At 42.0% G+C, this 16375-nt stretch overlaps 1 protein-coding gene across 7 annotated transcripts in view; it reads right to left on the reverse strand.

Moving 5' to 3' along the window:
• Positions 1-9199: 9199 nt before the first annotated feature.
• SDR42E1 (short chain dehydrogenase/reductase family 42E, member 1) overlaps positions 9200-16375 on the reverse strand; it is a 29121-nt gene continuing 21945 nt past the window's right edge. For 6 of the 7 annotated variants that reach the window (XM_072967817.1, XM_072967815.1, XM_072967819.1 and 3 more), the window contains 2 exons: positions 12387-12479; positions 9200-11807 (listed from right to left, as the gene is read on the reverse strand). In XM_072967817.1, the coding sequence (XP_072823918.1) occupies positions 10697-11807; positions 12387-12454 (1179 nt within the window). In that variant the 5' untranslated portion in view covers positions 12455-12479 and the 3' untranslated portion in view covers positions 9200-10696. The remainder of the gene's footprint in view (positions 11808-12386; positions 12480-16375) is intronic. The other variant, XM_031680873.2, reaches the window with a different exon arrangement.

Genomic DNA, 16375 nt, shown 5'->3' on the forward strand with positions numbered 1-16375 from the left:
AAATGGGATTCCAATTGATTCACCTACCTATACACACACACACACACACACCCCAGCCCCACCACGTAACACATTCACCCAGTAAAACAATGCTTTGCTTGTGGATGTAACCTATTGTGAGTTTGTGCAGCAAAAGCCACTAGATACAGTTGCATTTTTTTTCCAGAAATAGTTTATTTTCATTGCAAATGCAGTTTGGGTGACATGTGGCCTGGAATGGTGTTATATGAAAAAGAAAAAGCCATCTCATACATGGTCGTCAAGTTTGGTGTCTGAATAATAAAGATCCAAGAGGATATAAGCAAAATAGAGATTTAAAAAATGATATAAAAATCAGTCAAACCAAGAGCTGGCTTTTTGAAAGAGTAAATAAAATTGACAAACCTCTGGCCAGACTCACCAAGAAGAAAACAGAGATAACATAAACAAAATAAGAAAGGAAAATGGAGAAATTATAATCAATACCACAGCAAGACAAAATATCATAAGAGAATACTATGAACAACTATATGGAATCGAAGTGGACAACCTAGAAGAAATGGACAAGTTTCAGGAAACATATAGTCCACCAAGACTGAATCAAGCAGAAACAGACCAATGGAACAGACCTATCACTAGAAATGAAATAGAATTAGCAATATAAAACTTCTCTGCAAACAAAAGTCCAGGACCAGATAGCTTCATTGGGGAATTCTACCAAAGATACGAAGAACTCATAGCAGTCCTTCTCAAACTCTTCCAAAAGATTGAAAAGGAGGGAGTACTCCCAAACTCATTCTATGAAGTCACCATCACCCTGATACTAAAACCAAAGACATTCCAGAAAAGAAAACTACAGGCCAGTATAACTGATGAACACAGATGCAAAAATCCTCAACAAAATATTAGCAAACAGAATTCAACAGCACATAAAAAAGATCATACACCATGATCAACTTGGATTCATCCCAGGGACACAGGGATAGTTCAACATCACAAATCAATCAACGTGATACACCACATCCACAAAAGAAAGGACAAAACCACACGATCATCTAATAGATGCAGAAAAAGCATTTGATAAAATTCAACACCCAATTATGATAAAAACTCTTACCAAAGTGGGTATAGAGGGAACATATCTTAACATAATAAAAGCTATTAATGACAAATCTACAGCCAGCATAGTACTCAACAGTGAAAAATTGAAAGCCTTCCCACTAAAATCCAGAATAAGACAATGATGTCCACTCACTACTTCTATTCAACACAGTATTGGAAGTCCTAGCTACAGCAATCAGGAAAGAAAAAGAAAGAAAAAAGATTCAAATTGGAAGAGAAGAGGTAAAATTGTCACTATATGATACTATATATAGAAAACCCTAAAAGCCCCACACAAAAAACTACTGGAGCTGATACAAGAATTGGGCAAGGTAGCAGGATACAAGATTAACATACGAAAATCAGTTGTATTTCTTTACACTAACAATGAATTAGCAGGAAAAGAAAGTAAAGAAACAATCCCCTTTAAAATCACATCCAATCTGAGCAATGTTCTCCTAAGGCAATCTAACCACGAATTAGAAACAAAAGCAAAAATAAACAAATGGGACCCAATTAAACTTACAGGCTTTTGCACAGCAAAGGAAACCATAAACAAAACAAAAAGACAACCTACAGAATGGGAGAAAATATTTGCAAATGATGCAAATGACAAGGGCTTAATTTCCAGAATATATAAATAGCTCATACAAATTAAGAAAAAAACTAACAACCCAATTCAAAAATGGGAAGAAGCCCTAAACAAGCAATTCTCCAATGATGACATACAAATGGCCAATAGGCACATGAAAAAATGCTCAATGTCACTAATTATCAAAGAAATGCAAATCAAAACTACAATGAGGTATCACCTCAGACCATTCACAATGGCCATCATTCAAAAGTCCACAAATGATAAATGCTGGAAAGGCTGGGGAGAAAAGGGAACCCTCCTACACTGTTGATGGGAATGTAGGTTGGTGCAGCCTTATGAAAAATAGTATGGGGATTCCTCAAAAGACTAAAAATAGACTTACTGTATGATCCAGCAATCCCACTCCTGGGCATATACCCAGAGGGAACCTTACTTCAAAAAGATATATGCACCCCAATGTTCAAAGCAGCACTATTTACAATAGCCAAGACATGAAACAACCTAAATGTCTGTTGCCAGATGACTGGATAAAGAAGATGTGGTATATTCATACAATGGAATACTACTCAGTCATAAAAAGAAGAAAATAATGCCATTTGCAGCAACATGGGTGGACCTGGAGAATGTCATTCTAAGTTAAGCCAGAAAGAGAAAGAAAAATACCATATGACACCACTCATCTGTAGAATCTAAAAAGGAAAAAAAAGGACACTACAAACTCATCTACAAAACAGAAACAGACTTGCAGATATAGTAAACAATCTTATGGTTACTGGGGAGGAGGGTGAGAAGGGATAAATTTGGGAATTTGAGATTTACAAATGTTAGCCACTATATATGAAAACAGATTTTTAGAAGTTTCTTCTGTATAGCACAGGGAACTATGTTCAATATTTTGTAATAACCTTTAATGAAAAAGAATATGAAAATAAATATATATATGTATATGCATGACTGGGACATTGTGCTGTATGTACAGTAGAAACTGACACATTGTAACCGACTGTACTTTAATAAATAAATTAAATTAAATTAAAAAAAAGAATTTGGTGTCTGGATTCAAGTGAACTTGTCTCAAATCCAAGCTTTGCCATTTTGTAGTCGAGTGACTTTGGGTGACCTTGGGCAAGATGTTCAATCTCCCTGTACCTCATTTACTCACATGTACACTGGAGGTGATAAATATGCCCACATTCTTAAAGCCGCTGAGAGAATTCAAGGAGCTTAAGAAATATAGAGAGCCTTACACATAGTAAATGCTCAAAAAATAGAAGCAATTAACTAGTGAGAATGATGGTCTTTGATTAATTCAGTTAATGAGGGAGATGGATTACATCCAGCATATCCCAGTGATAAACATATCCAGAAGCAAAATTCACTAAGGAGTTGCAATGACAACTTTGTGAGGGAATTATAACTGCCCCAGCAACACAGCAAATAATTCCTTTTCAGAGCTGGGCAGCATTTCAGAGCCATATTAGCTATTCAGGATAGTAGGGGTGCTTTGGAGCACACAACTCATTCTCGTAACAAAATCTAAAAATACATAATGGTGAGAAAGCATTTTGCTTTTAGATCTGTAATAACGCTCCCCTGGAGGACTGGAGAAAAAGACATCTAGAATATCTGCCAGGATTAAAATCCTACATATTAGTAATGAAGAATGTTTTAATTACTTGTATGCTTCAGCCAGCTCTGTTAAAAATAAACATTGCCAGTTACTGCATCTCAGCCTCTTGTTGGCTGAAAGACACTTGCCCAGGTCACTTTGTTATATGTGATTTCTTGGTAGTGAGCTAGATTTTGCCTCATTCATAATTTCTTGTGTTCAATAACAAAGGTATCTTCCCTGGTGTGCATGCAGTTCTAAAATACCAAAGGGCAAAAGGAATTTGCACAGCTTAGGGATGCTGTGGTCTGACTGACTCCATTTCTGGTTAGATTTTCCATAGCAAATGGCTAATTTGTGCCAAAAGATCAGGTAACCAGGCCCAGTCGGATGGGTTGCAAAAGGAGCCCTTGGGCCCAAGGAAGCAGGTTCCAGGTGGGCTGGAGGAGTCACCCCGGAGATGGAAATGTGCTTGTCGGTCAACAGACAACAACTGGGCCTACTGTTGAAAAGAGGAGGCAGGAGGTCCCCTCAGTCTAAGGTCCTTCTGTGAGTCCCACCTCCCCTACATTCATTCAGCAAAGGAGCACTGAGCACCTGCTGGAGCAAAGCACTGGAAGGGAAGGAGCGATGAGAATTCAGGAGCTGCTCACTTAGCATCTTGCAAAGGGAGCACGTGTTTGTTATCTGGCAGCATTTTTACCTCGTTGCTGAAAGATTACAAACACCTGGGGCGGGGGGAGAGCCAGAGAGAGAGAGAGAGAGAGAGCGAGAGAGCGAGAGAGCGAGAGAGCGAGAGAGCGGGAGAGCGAGAGAGCGAGAGAGCGAGAGAGCGAGAGAGCGAGAGAGAGAGAGGCAGAGAGGCAGAGAGGCAGAGAGGCAGAGAGGCAGAGAGTGAGAGAGAGACAGCGAGAGAGAGAGCAAGAGAAGGAGAGAAAGAGAGAGTTTTTTGTTTTTTGTTTTTACTGCGGTGAAGTATACATAAAGAGCTCTGAAATGGTTGGTTCTGATCATTTCCCCCGCCCAGTTTACTGGTGCTTTTGGCTAAAGGACTGAGCCTAGGGCTTCCCACTCCACTCTTCTGCATGACATCACTCCTCTGGAGTCTCTATTTTCTTTTCTTAATGAAAATTGTATATAATTAAGATGTATAACATGATGACTTGATATACAAAGTGAAATGATTACTACAGTCAAGGTAATTGACATTCCTCCTAGGATAGTTAGCTTTTTTTGTGATGAGAGCCCCAGAAATAAATCTAGAGATCTAATATACAGCATGATGACTGTGGTTAATAATAGAGCATGGAATATTGGCGTTGTATTTTTTTAACTTGGGCTTCCAGTGTTTTTATTTTCAGGTAAGGAGGGAAGCTACAGGTTTAAAGGAAGGAATAAGTGGGATATCAGAGTCATAATCTCAGAGGAGAACACCTGGCTGATAAATACATTCAGCCAGTCAACAAGCATTTATTGGGTTGATGAAGAGACGCGTTCTCTAAATAAAGACGTTAACAAAGCAGACATGGCCCTTGACCACATGGGACACCAAAATTCAGGGGAACAAATCATTTTGTCAATTTTCTTATCATAGGACAAGAGAGTTTGAACAAGACTGCTTAAAGGCAGGTCCAGCCCAAATATACCAGATTCTAGAAAAGGAGACGAACTCCAGAGTATGTTCAGTTCCCCAGGGACTAGAAGAGCACCTCCTCCTCCACCCCGATTCCCCCGTCTCTGCCTTTGTAAGGAAGAGGGCACACTTGGAGAGTGAGTACCTCGGGGAACTATACAGTATGTTCACCTGTGCCCAGGAGTGGCCTGTGGAGACTATAAGCCAAGACCTTTTCCAGTTCATGGAGAAAACCCAAAAGACTAAGCATAAAAGAAAATACTGAGGCTTACATGACAGGATGATCCAGGATGAAGTTAGCCTTGGGCACGGCTGGGAGGCAGAGCTCCAGTGACGTCTTCAGGGGCCTCCTTACTCTCCGTTTCCTGGCTATGCTGTACTTAAAGCTGGAGCCAGGAACCCAAACACTATCAGAATTCGGCCTTTCCTTTGGTGGTAGGAGAGTCCACAGCCACACCAGAAATCACCCTCCCCAACGAAGCCATCCCAGCAGAAAGAGTAAGTCCCGCCAGCGCTTCGGAAGGCAAGTTGAGAAGAGCCCGCTGATTGGCCCACCTTGGCACAATGATGGCGGTCAGAAGGATGGCCGTCTTCTGATTGGCCACGCCTTGTACGTGGAGGTCGGCCCTTGGATGGGTGGGGAATGAGTTCCTCGCATCAAAAAGCGGGAAGTGGGAGATCATCCTCCACAGCAAGGGATGCTAGCAAACAACGGCAATTTTACTAAAACATCAACTGCTGGTGTTGGCTGCTAAGGCGAATTAACAGGTGGGCCATTAGCCCCAGGGTGCACAGCTGAGTTGGGGCAGGAAGGGTAATTCTGCAAGCTAGGTCTTCCACCCTGTCTGTAAGGCTAGGTGAACGGCTGGGGACTGGCAAGGAATACAGGGCAGAAGGTGCCCCAACAATTGTTAGTAAACGGATTAAATCTATGGCAAAGCAATACCGGCTTTCTTACGATCAACATGTTAGGTGATTTAGGAAATTAAAAACTTCTTTTGCAAGGAAAATCCTAGACCTACTCTGTAGGCTTGAGAAATAACTACAGCCAAGGTAATTTGGTGCCAAAATTAGTCATTTGCCATTCAGTAATTGCTACAGTTCATAACGTGCCACCCTCTGCCACCCATGAATCCAGAGCAGCACTAAGGAAATCATGTATTTTGACAGGCCTGTACCCCTCTTCCTTTTCACAGACATGGTTAGTTTTGGCATTACCTTTGGGTTCCATGACTCTCTGTCACATAGTGTGATGCTCCAGCAGACTTACGGACAACTGTCCTCCTACTCCTCGGAAGCAGTGCTTGGAGTGGAGGCAGTGCTGGGTGGCTTATGCTCAGGTGTCTGGGAGAGCCCCCAAATGCACAAGGGTGAGCATCATAACATAGCTCTAAGCAGGTTTGGGGATTCAGTCCAAGGCTGAGGGAAGGAGAGGGAAGTTGGGAACTCTTGAATAATAGAATTCCTTCACTGCAATATCTCCTGACCTTAGAAAGGAAAGGAGCTGCCTTCCAGATAATAGAATTCTTTAAAGTGGTCAGTTTTCAGCTGAGATATGGAGGGAGCGCCACCACATCATGTGCAGAATGACCTTCCTTATTTACCAGACTCTTGGCTTAGTTAACACATGGTTCTAGTAGGTTGGATATTTTTCCAGTCTTCAAGAGAGTCAAAAAAACAACTATGTTTGTGCCAGAAAGGGGGTATTCACCCTTAGAGGGAAAAACAGTATTCACTTAACAAATACTGATTCATGGAATAAGTATTGAGCTCCTGTATTGTGCTAGGCATTAGGGATATGAGAGCAAGCAAGACAAAACTCCCCCCTCATAGAGCTTACAGGCATTCCGCAAATAATTACTCAAACTCTGACAGTTGTGATACAGGCTATGAAAGAAAAGCAGGGTGCTGTAAGAGCTCATAGCAGGACCAAGCCTAAATTGTTCAGCTCATGGAAGGCCCCTGGAAGAAGAGACTTAAGCTGAGACATGAAGTGAACATACACGGGCCAAAATGGGTATGTGTGAGAGAGAGAAGCTTGGAACCCAGGAACCTGCAAGAAGCCAGTGTAGTTGAGTAGAGAAGGCAGGTGTGAGGTGAGCAGGGCACAGAAGGCGGGACATCAGGCAGTCTCTTGAGTGACATTAAGGATTTGCAACCTAAACCTCTGGAGAGTTATGAGCAGGGAAATGACACGGATCTCCTCTGCTTGGCATGGGGAGAATTGATTGAGGGAATGAAGAAGTGGATGCAGATGAAAGATGAAAGAGACTATTATTGAATCCTGTACACTGGGCTTGAGCAGAAAGCAAGATCAATGGTTTCAAGGTGGACTAGGGGTGCTAGGTTAAGTGGAGGCAGGGATCAAAGATTATTCCAGATTTCTGGCCCAAGAAATTCAACACTGGTGACAACTGACTATGGAAAGGAACTCTGCAAGAATTTGGAGGGATTGTGAATTCCGTTTTGGATTTTTATTTTTTCGTTTTGGATATGTTAACTAAAAGATGCATGTGAAATATCCAGGCAGAGGTGCAGAGGTAGCTGGGCAGATGGGCCTGGGACTCAGAAGAACGGTTTGGACTGGAACTATAAATCTAGCAGTATACATCTGGAATGGAGATGGAAATTAAAGCCAGGGGCTTGGATAAGAGCACATAGGGAGAAATTACAGTGTTAACAGGCCGAGTACTAAGCACTGAAGAAATCTACCAAGTAAAATTGGTGTGAAGGAGGTAAGAAAACTGATGAGATGCGGGAGTGTGGTGGCAGATGCCAAAGTGGCGTCCAGTTATCCCCACCTCCTGCTATTTGTGTCACTGAGTAGTCAGTCTCTTCCACATGGAGGTGGGCTAACCTATAGCCAATCTATTGTGGAAGTGACAGTGTATAACCAAGGTCATGGCTATAATCTTTTAAGACCTAAGAGAGACCTAAGGTGGTGCCTTAGAGGGCAATTCAAACAATAAGATTTCTAAGAAACTTAAAGGCCATGTCCCTCAGCAGTCTGAGCAGATACCCAAGGTGGAGAATGTATTTCCAAGAAATTTGTGGGTGTGGCTCTTGCTTAATGGAGTGAAATGCAATAAGACTCATAGGAGACACAAAAAGTGTTCAAAATAATTCTATTTGCAGTAACACTACCAGCTTGGACTGAAAGAGATATAGAACAAAAGGTAAGGAGGTCTTTGGATCCCCAAAATTCTACTGAGTGGAAGCAGGTTGAGAAAACTATGTGGCTGTAAATATGGGCTACCTTTCGTGGAGAATAAAGGATGAGTCAAAGAGTGGAGCCGAGAGCCCAGCCGCCAAGATGGCCCCCACTGTTCCCCTCCTTCTGGTATTCACACCTTTTGGTAGTTCCTCCCCCCAATGAAAAGGACTGACCTGTGTAAACAGTATAGTGTGGGGTGCAGTGTGAGACTTCTGAGGGTAAGTCATGAAAGACACTGCTGCTTCCACCTTGCTCCACCTGAACTGCCTGTGCTGTGGGAAGCCAGTTGCCACAACATGAGGACATTCAAGCAGTCCTACAGAGATGCTCACATGGTGAGGACCTGAGGTCTCCTGCCAATACTCACCTGGATGAACTATCCTGGAAGTGGATCCTCCAGCTTCAAACTTTCAGATGACAGGAGTGCCAGCTGATGTCATGAGATAAGCCCCATGGGACCCTAAGCAAGAGCTTAGTGAGGCCACATCCAAACACCTGCCCCATAGAAAAGGAGGGAATGTCTGTTGTTTCAAGATGGGATGTCTTTGCTATGTAGCAGTAAATAATTAATACAAGGAGAGAGGCCAGAAGAGTGAGTTCATGAAGAGTAAATGAACTATGTTTCAAGGAGAGCATGGACAACTGTGTCAAACATTGTGGAATGGCCAAATGTCTCATCTGGATGACAAGAAAGTCTATATGTCAATCCTGGCTATGGAAAGAAAAACAAAAAACCAAGCAAAACCCCACTCTGCTCAGTACACTTGGCTTAAGTAAACTGAGATGTATCTATCATTCTTTTGAAGGACTTCATTAAAAACATGTTTTTTAAGTATGTGATAGCTCTCAATTTTCCTGTTCTTACCTGTTCCCTCAGTCACCTTCTGGAGTGAGTACACCAGGTCCTTACTGGACTGTAAGTCTGTAAAGGACAGAGAAACTTGCCCTTCAGCACCTGGTTAGATATGCTGTAGGTACTCATTCATGTTCATCCCAGACTAAAAAGCAAAACCAGCTCATGATATAGAAGACTACACATATTTCACAAAAAAAATCACTACCACCATCTCATATTTATGCTGTAGTTTATATATTATTAGTACTTTTAATATGTCTTGTTTTATCTGTGAGGTGGGTTTATAGAAGAGGCAGATATAGTCATTCCTGTTTCCCAGATGAGGTGATTGAGGCATATGGAAGCTTCAGTCACTTGGTTAAGGCCACACAAGATATTCATAGTCACAGGTCTTCTGGGATCAAGTTGAGCACTTTTCCCAAAATACCCAGGCAACATGCACCAGGGACCGTTCATCTTGTATCCTCTTCCTCCCAGAATGACTCTAACATTACCTTCCACAGCAATCCATCCTTTTTATGATGTTTGGACACTGTCCTTCTTGTAGCTGTAATCATGGAACGGGTCAAGACTCTCTGTCCTCCTTCCACTTCGGTTCCTATGCAATGGTGCAGCAGAACACGTGTCACAGCAGTCCCAGTGGGTGGCTAGACAATGCTGCCATTGTTCAGAACATTCCTCATTGGAAGTGGCCTTCAGAGAACGGAAATTCCTCCCAGTAAGAAAACCAGTCTATTAGTTGAGAGCGATGCTCTATTTTTTAATTACAAATGGCATCATTAATTTCAGTATCCTCATTAATCCTCCAATTTTTGGCTGTTTCCTATACTTCAATCTATCCTCAGAGACCAAAACTTTACAAACACTGCATCTATTTAAACACACTTGTTACAGACTCCAAGGGTACACCACGAAGGCATTCCAGAAAGGTCAGTAGCAATAGCACCATCTAAGCAGAACACCTCGAGGAAGAAAACCCTTATAAGGAATGTAGACTAACAATATGAATAAAAATATGTGTGCTTATGTGTGTTGAGTGGCACTTGATATGCCTTCCCTAATTCAATCCTCAAAAGAATCCTGTGAGGTAAGGTAAAGGCCTGTTTGTTTCAATGGCACACATTAGCATGAGGTCACATAGGCATAATATCCGTCTATCACAAAGGCCCAAAATGTATGCTGTCAAATAGCAAAGGCCTCCCCTGCAACCGTCATCATCTTCTCAGAGGGCTAGGCTGTAGGGATCAAACCCGATTTGGTGTTTTTCCACACAGCCTCAAGTCTGTTAGCATTTTGCCATTCTCATTTCAGTGTATGTTTTGGCAGAGTGTATGGAACGGAAATAAATAATTTTTGGCTTCTGAGAAATTCAAGTAAAACATTTCCCATCTAAGGAAGTTCAGCTCTATGGCTCCAAAATGGCTTCCACTGTACCCATCTAAAGAAGGAGGACCCAAGGAACGAAACCTCAAATTCATCTTTGCTTCTATTGTCTCTCTTCCAGATGTGTGCAAGGAGGTAAGAAATAGACTTAATCCAAGAATCTATTCCTAAGTAGCAAGTTGAGGAACCCAAATTTGGCACCAGGTATCTATTATCTACCTACCTACCTACTTATCTACCTATCTATCTATGAAAACCAGCATTTCTTGAAAAACCACCTCATCAAGTGTGATCAGCTCCTGGTTTTTAGCTTTCTAGCTCTTCCTTCACAGTGAAAGAATCACAGGGTACAGCCACATGAAGACCACTATAACCAAGAGTAAGACCAACAGCCCGTCCCAAACAAGGCCTTCCGAGTCACGGCTTCCAGGATTTCTGCCATGACCGTGGGCTTTAAACCATTCCACTACCTCCTGAAAGTCAAAGGCCTGAGCCTCATAGCCGAGCTCCTTCTTGGCTTTCTCTAGGCTGAAGTAATGTGTGACACCGGTTTTGTAAACTTCAGTGCAGGTGAGGAAGGGCTGGAAGTTGTAGAGTCGACGAAGAACAAAGTGGGCCATCTCAGTTAGGAAAGCAAAGCAGTAGATGAGGGTCATGGGCAGGCGGATGGATGGGAATGTGTAGCCCAGGCCCTCAACCAAAGGCCGGAAGAACTCAAAGTTGTTCACAGGTCTGCCATCTGAGATGAAGTAGGGCTGCCCAGAGGCAATGTGGCCCTTGTCAGCTTTCAAGGCCTCTGAAGCCAGAATGTGAGCCTGTACCAGGTTATCAACGTGGACAAATTCAACCAGATTCTTGGGGTCTCCAAACACAAACTTGAACAGGCCCTTCTCAATGTAGTTCACGATCCTGGGGAGGTGCCTTTGTTCCCCAGGCCCATAGATGCCAGCTGGTCTCAGAGCACAGGTTCTCAGCACCCCGTCACTCCTCTCCAGGGCTGAGCCATTGGCCTCCAGCACCTTCCTCTCTGCAACAGCCTTGGTCCGAGAGTAGTGATCAGAATAGAGGTGAAGAGGCAGATAAGGCAGAGATTCATCTCCATTTCTGATAACTTGACCTCCGAAGATGACATTGCAAGTGCTAGTGTAAACAAGCCGTGGTACCCCTCTCTTCCGGCAAGCCTGGAGGACGTTGTCTGTGCCCCTCACATTGACTTCTTCGATCAGGTTTCGATTCAGTTGCTCCCGCCCTGACATACCATAAGAGGCAGTGTGGAACACACACGAGACATCCACATCCTGGAAGGCTTTCTCTATGTCAGAGAGGTGGCGAATGTCTCCGCGTATAAACTGGATTCCTTCTGGAATGGTTTGAGCAGGGCTTCTGATGTCAAACAGAAGCACACGGATTCCCTTCTGGTTCATGGCACAGCCTAGGCTGAAATAAAAAAGAGTAAAAGAAAAATCAAATCACTATTAAGCTATGCCTAGGAAAGCATGTAAAATAATTTTCCAAATCTTCTTGGCTTATCCTGAGTTCCTCCCTTTACATGTTCATTGGTACAAGTCTTACTTATGCAAATATTCAAAAGTGAGAATCCGCACATCTACTTAAATTATAATAAGAGAGTTATTATAATTTAATCTTCAAAGACAGTGGTGTCTACATGTTACCTTTTTTCCACCCCTGTTCTCGGGCCCATCAACCATTCTTTGGAATATTTATGAATGATAACATAATTGTGGAACAACAGCCATTATTTTAAATTGTTTTTGTGATGCGAGTATCTCCCTTCCCCAATTTAATGGTTTTTATAAAGAATTTTTCTTAAAGGGGAATATATCTGTAATTCTTAATTTCGGTATCTGAGCAGTGGGCAATATAGTTCCTTCGTGGTCTAACAACATACAAACAAGTAAAAGTCTACCCTGCACTAATGTCAGAGTTGAAAGCTATACTTTTCCCAGCAACCACCACTAAAACAATTCCATGGACATATTTTATAGATGCACTGACCGGAAACCAAAATAGCCAACTCCTCCGGTAATGAGGATCGTTTCCTTTGGAGATTTTTGGGAGTCCATATATGACAGTCAAAGATAACTGGACCTATAAAGAAGTATGCAACACTGTTACTGATACAAATGCAAATGTGACTGTCCCTCATTTGGGGTTACCAGAAACAAAAACGCAGTACGCTCTAGTAGGAAGAAATGCTAAGACTTGGGTTCCAGGCATGGCTTTGTGACATCAGCCAACTCCTCCCCACCCCTTTTCTTTCATTTCTTGGACTTTACATTTCTTCCCATGTAATATGGGAAGGTAATATCTGCCCTGGCTGCCTGACAATGTCAGTGTGAAGGTTAAATAAGATAACATACCTGGGAGTGCTTTAGTAACCATAAACACTCTCTAAATGTAAGGCATTAGTCTTAATCTTTGGAAAACATTAGGGCCTTTTTGAAAAGAATTCGTTCAAATTTGGTAGAGGAAGCATTTTCCCACATACACCAGAAAAATCAAAGAGAACTTTAAAGCAAATTTCTAACATTTTGGTTTAAAACAGCACACTGCAGTATAGTTTAATACTGGTATTTTATTAACCCTACATTAAAAAAAAAAGTGGAGGGAAATGTCCTTTGTGTAGCAAACCATATTCTCCTCACCCAGGAAATCTTCTGAGTACTGCATGTGCTCAATACTCAGGGGGTCTCGCTTCTCCATCTCTCTGCTTCTACACTAAAATAATAATAATAACTCTACTTCAAAAAGATACATGCACCCCTAATGTTATTAGCAGCACTATACACAATAGTCAAGACGTGGAAGCAACCTAAATGTTCATCGGTAGATGACTGGATAAAGAAGCTGTGGTACATTTATACAATGGAATACTACTCAGCCATAAAAAAGAAGAAAATAATGCCATTTGCAGCAACATGTTTGGACCTGGAGACTGTCATTCTAAGTGAGGTAAGCCAGAAAGAGAAAGAAAAATACCATATGATATAATTTATATGTGGAATCTAAAAAAAAAACCACAAATGAACTTATTTACAAAACAGAGACCCACAGACATAGAAAACAAACTTATGGTTACCAGCGGGGAAAGGGGATAGGGAGGGATAAATTGGGAGTTTGGGATTTGCAGATACTAACCACTATATATAAAATAGGTAAACAACAAGGTATAGCACAGGGAACTGTGTTCAATATCTTGTAGTAACTTATAGTGAAAAAGAATATGAAAAGAAACATATATGTATAAATAAATCACTATGCTGTATGCCAGAAATTAACATAACATTGTACTTTGACTATACCTCAATTAAAAAAAGGGGCTGAGCATTAGAGCTGAACTGGGACACGGGGCGGGCGTGGGCAGACTGAGGGAGCTTCATAAATGAACAGATGAGCAACAGGGATGGCTTTTGTTGAGCAACTAATATGGGGCATTCAAATTGCTGCCAAGGTTTGTGGCTGGTGATCTAGGGCAGAAAGATGGCCTGGAGTTGGCTTGGAGACAGCTTTGAGTCCCCTTTGAGGGAGCCTGAAATCTGTTCTGTGGACAACAGGGTCTTTGTGGGCTTATGGAACAGTGGGCTCACTTTGGTCCTTGTGAAAGATTAAGCTCTCCCTGGAGGAGGGAGAACTTGGAAGTGGGCAGGAATCTAGGCAAGAGGTGATAAGGATCTGGGCCAGAGGGTTATTGGTGAGGGTGAAACACCAGTGTGCTCAGCTGAAATTAGGATAATTAGCAGGCAGTGCCCAGCCGAGTCTGAGGGCAGTGATATCCTTAATAAAAACAGCAGGCACAGGTTTCAGAAAGGTTCTGGTTGGTTAACAGGGTTTTCATTAAGAGGATGCCAGATAACACAGGGTGAGATCTTCTTTATATCTCCGTAAGAATTGCCCTGTAAGGAAATCAGAAATGGACAAGGCCTCAAAGAGTCCAGGTGAAATTTTTCCAACAGAAATTCCTCCTCGTCTCTAATTACTCTTTGTTTTTATAATTGCACATTTCAGTCCAGTTATAAGACAATGGGTCACTCATGGCTCATGTGCACATTAATCACGCCGGGAATATACAAGTTCCAATTATTCATGCTTCAGAGTACCTGTCAGGCCTATGCAGGCTACTCCTCATTTCCCCTCAACTCACTCCACAGTGATCAGGTAAGAACTGGTACAAGTGACCTATCAGGAGGGTCAGACAAGTGGCAACCAGTAAAGAAGAATTAGTAATTCGGCAAGGCAAACAGCAATGAAAAGAAGGCTATCTACTAGGTCAGCGGAATCTCCGTGGGTTACCAGCCATTAACGACACCACCCGGGAGTCATCTCCTCCTTTCCTGGCTCCCTGTGTCAACGAGCACAGAAAAATCGCAGCAAACACATTTCGCAGGAAACCAAAAGAAATTCTCATGAACACTAGGCCAGAAGGGAGAAAGAGTATACACAATTTTCCTTCAATCAGCTGCCTGATTTTTTACTATTTCGCGTCTTCTGTTTTATTATTGAATTTCCATATGATTCCTTCTAGGGCTGGGCACTCAGACCAGTGTTTATAATCTCAATTGCTTTAAGGCTCTTCCAAAATGTGGTTTTGTGCAGTAATGCTTCCCTCTGGCTGGGGGTGGGGAGGATTGCATTTGACCTGAGCAGTCATTTGAGCAGATACAGGTTAAGGTTAAGTACATGATCAAAAAAAAAAAAAAAAAAGAATCTTAACTGCAAACAAGAACAAATAAAACTTAAAATCTGCCAGACGCCTTGATAATAGTAAAATGAGGGTAATAAAGTTGACATCTCCCAGGGAAGGTATGAGAAGAAACTCATAAAAATGACTAGGAGTACTTTAGATTTACAAAGACTTAATTAAATGTGAAAGATCAGTAATAAGAACCCTAGCTTACGCACACAGTTCCTTCATCTGGAGGGGTCAAGAGGGTGATGCTACTAACCCTCTGGTATTACAATGCAATATACAAATCTAGGCACCACTAGAGTATGGAACAGTGAGGAGAACTGAGGACGGCTTACACAAAAATAAAAATTTACTGTATTTACTTTAGGGAAGATAAAAATATGTCCAGGGAGTTTAACCCGATGATGGAGTGTTTTAAATTAGTGCCTAAGTACTGACTGGAAGCAAAGGTAAGTGTTCTTTTACTGTATTGAGACCAGGAAAGTATATTGAGGCTAGGGGGCTTAGAAATGGTGCTGTTCAAATTCCAAACATGATCTGAAAATTATCTGTGTTTAACACAAAGCAGTCAAGGCAGCAGAGATGAAGAAGTAGTTAGAGACGACAAGGAGAATCACCTTGGTACAGCAAAAAGGGATGTGAGGTGTAAAACATAAAAGGCCAAACACTTTGGAAAGAAAATTAAGGGCATAGCATTAAGTGGGAAGTTGATATACTCTTAACAAATAGGGGTATTTGCACATAATGTTTTGAAAATGCCTGGAGGTGGCAAGGAAGCTGTCTAATTCTCATTGCCTTATCTTCTTGTCCAGCTACCAACTCAGACTCCTTTTACCTAGATAGTTGTTGCACAAAAGATCCTTGCAGTTATTCATGATGCTTATGATAAAAGTAAACAATTTTATAAGCATTTCTCATCTGCTTCCCAAACTACCATAGAAACTCCATGCAAGCATTGGTCATTTCTCTGAGAATGTCTGCAGGGACAAGGAGTATCTGGCGGATCCTAAACCCAGTAAGTCCAAGTGTGATGAGTACTCTGCAGCCTTTTCGAATGCCCTTTTCTGCTGTACCTGCAAGTCCTTCATTTGGACTTCCTCCCCTCTCTAGGGCTGGACGTCTGCCACTTCAACACAGCAAAGCACCCTCAGCTGTCATTTATTAAGCACGTATTGTGTGCCAGGTGTGGTGCCAGGCCTTTCCCACGAGTCGTTTCCTTTGATGCCCCTAACAGCCTTGTGAAGCGAGTACTAGTTGGTTGATCCTATTCACTACTGCTAGTAAACAGGAGAGCACA

This window comes from Vicugna pacos, chromosome 9 (genome assembly GCF_048564905.1).
Source record: "Vicugna pacos chromosome 9, VicPac4, whole genome shotgun sequence".
Taxonomy (NCBI): Eukaryota; Metazoa; Chordata; class Mammalia; order Artiodactyla; family Camelidae; genus Vicugna; species Vicugna pacos.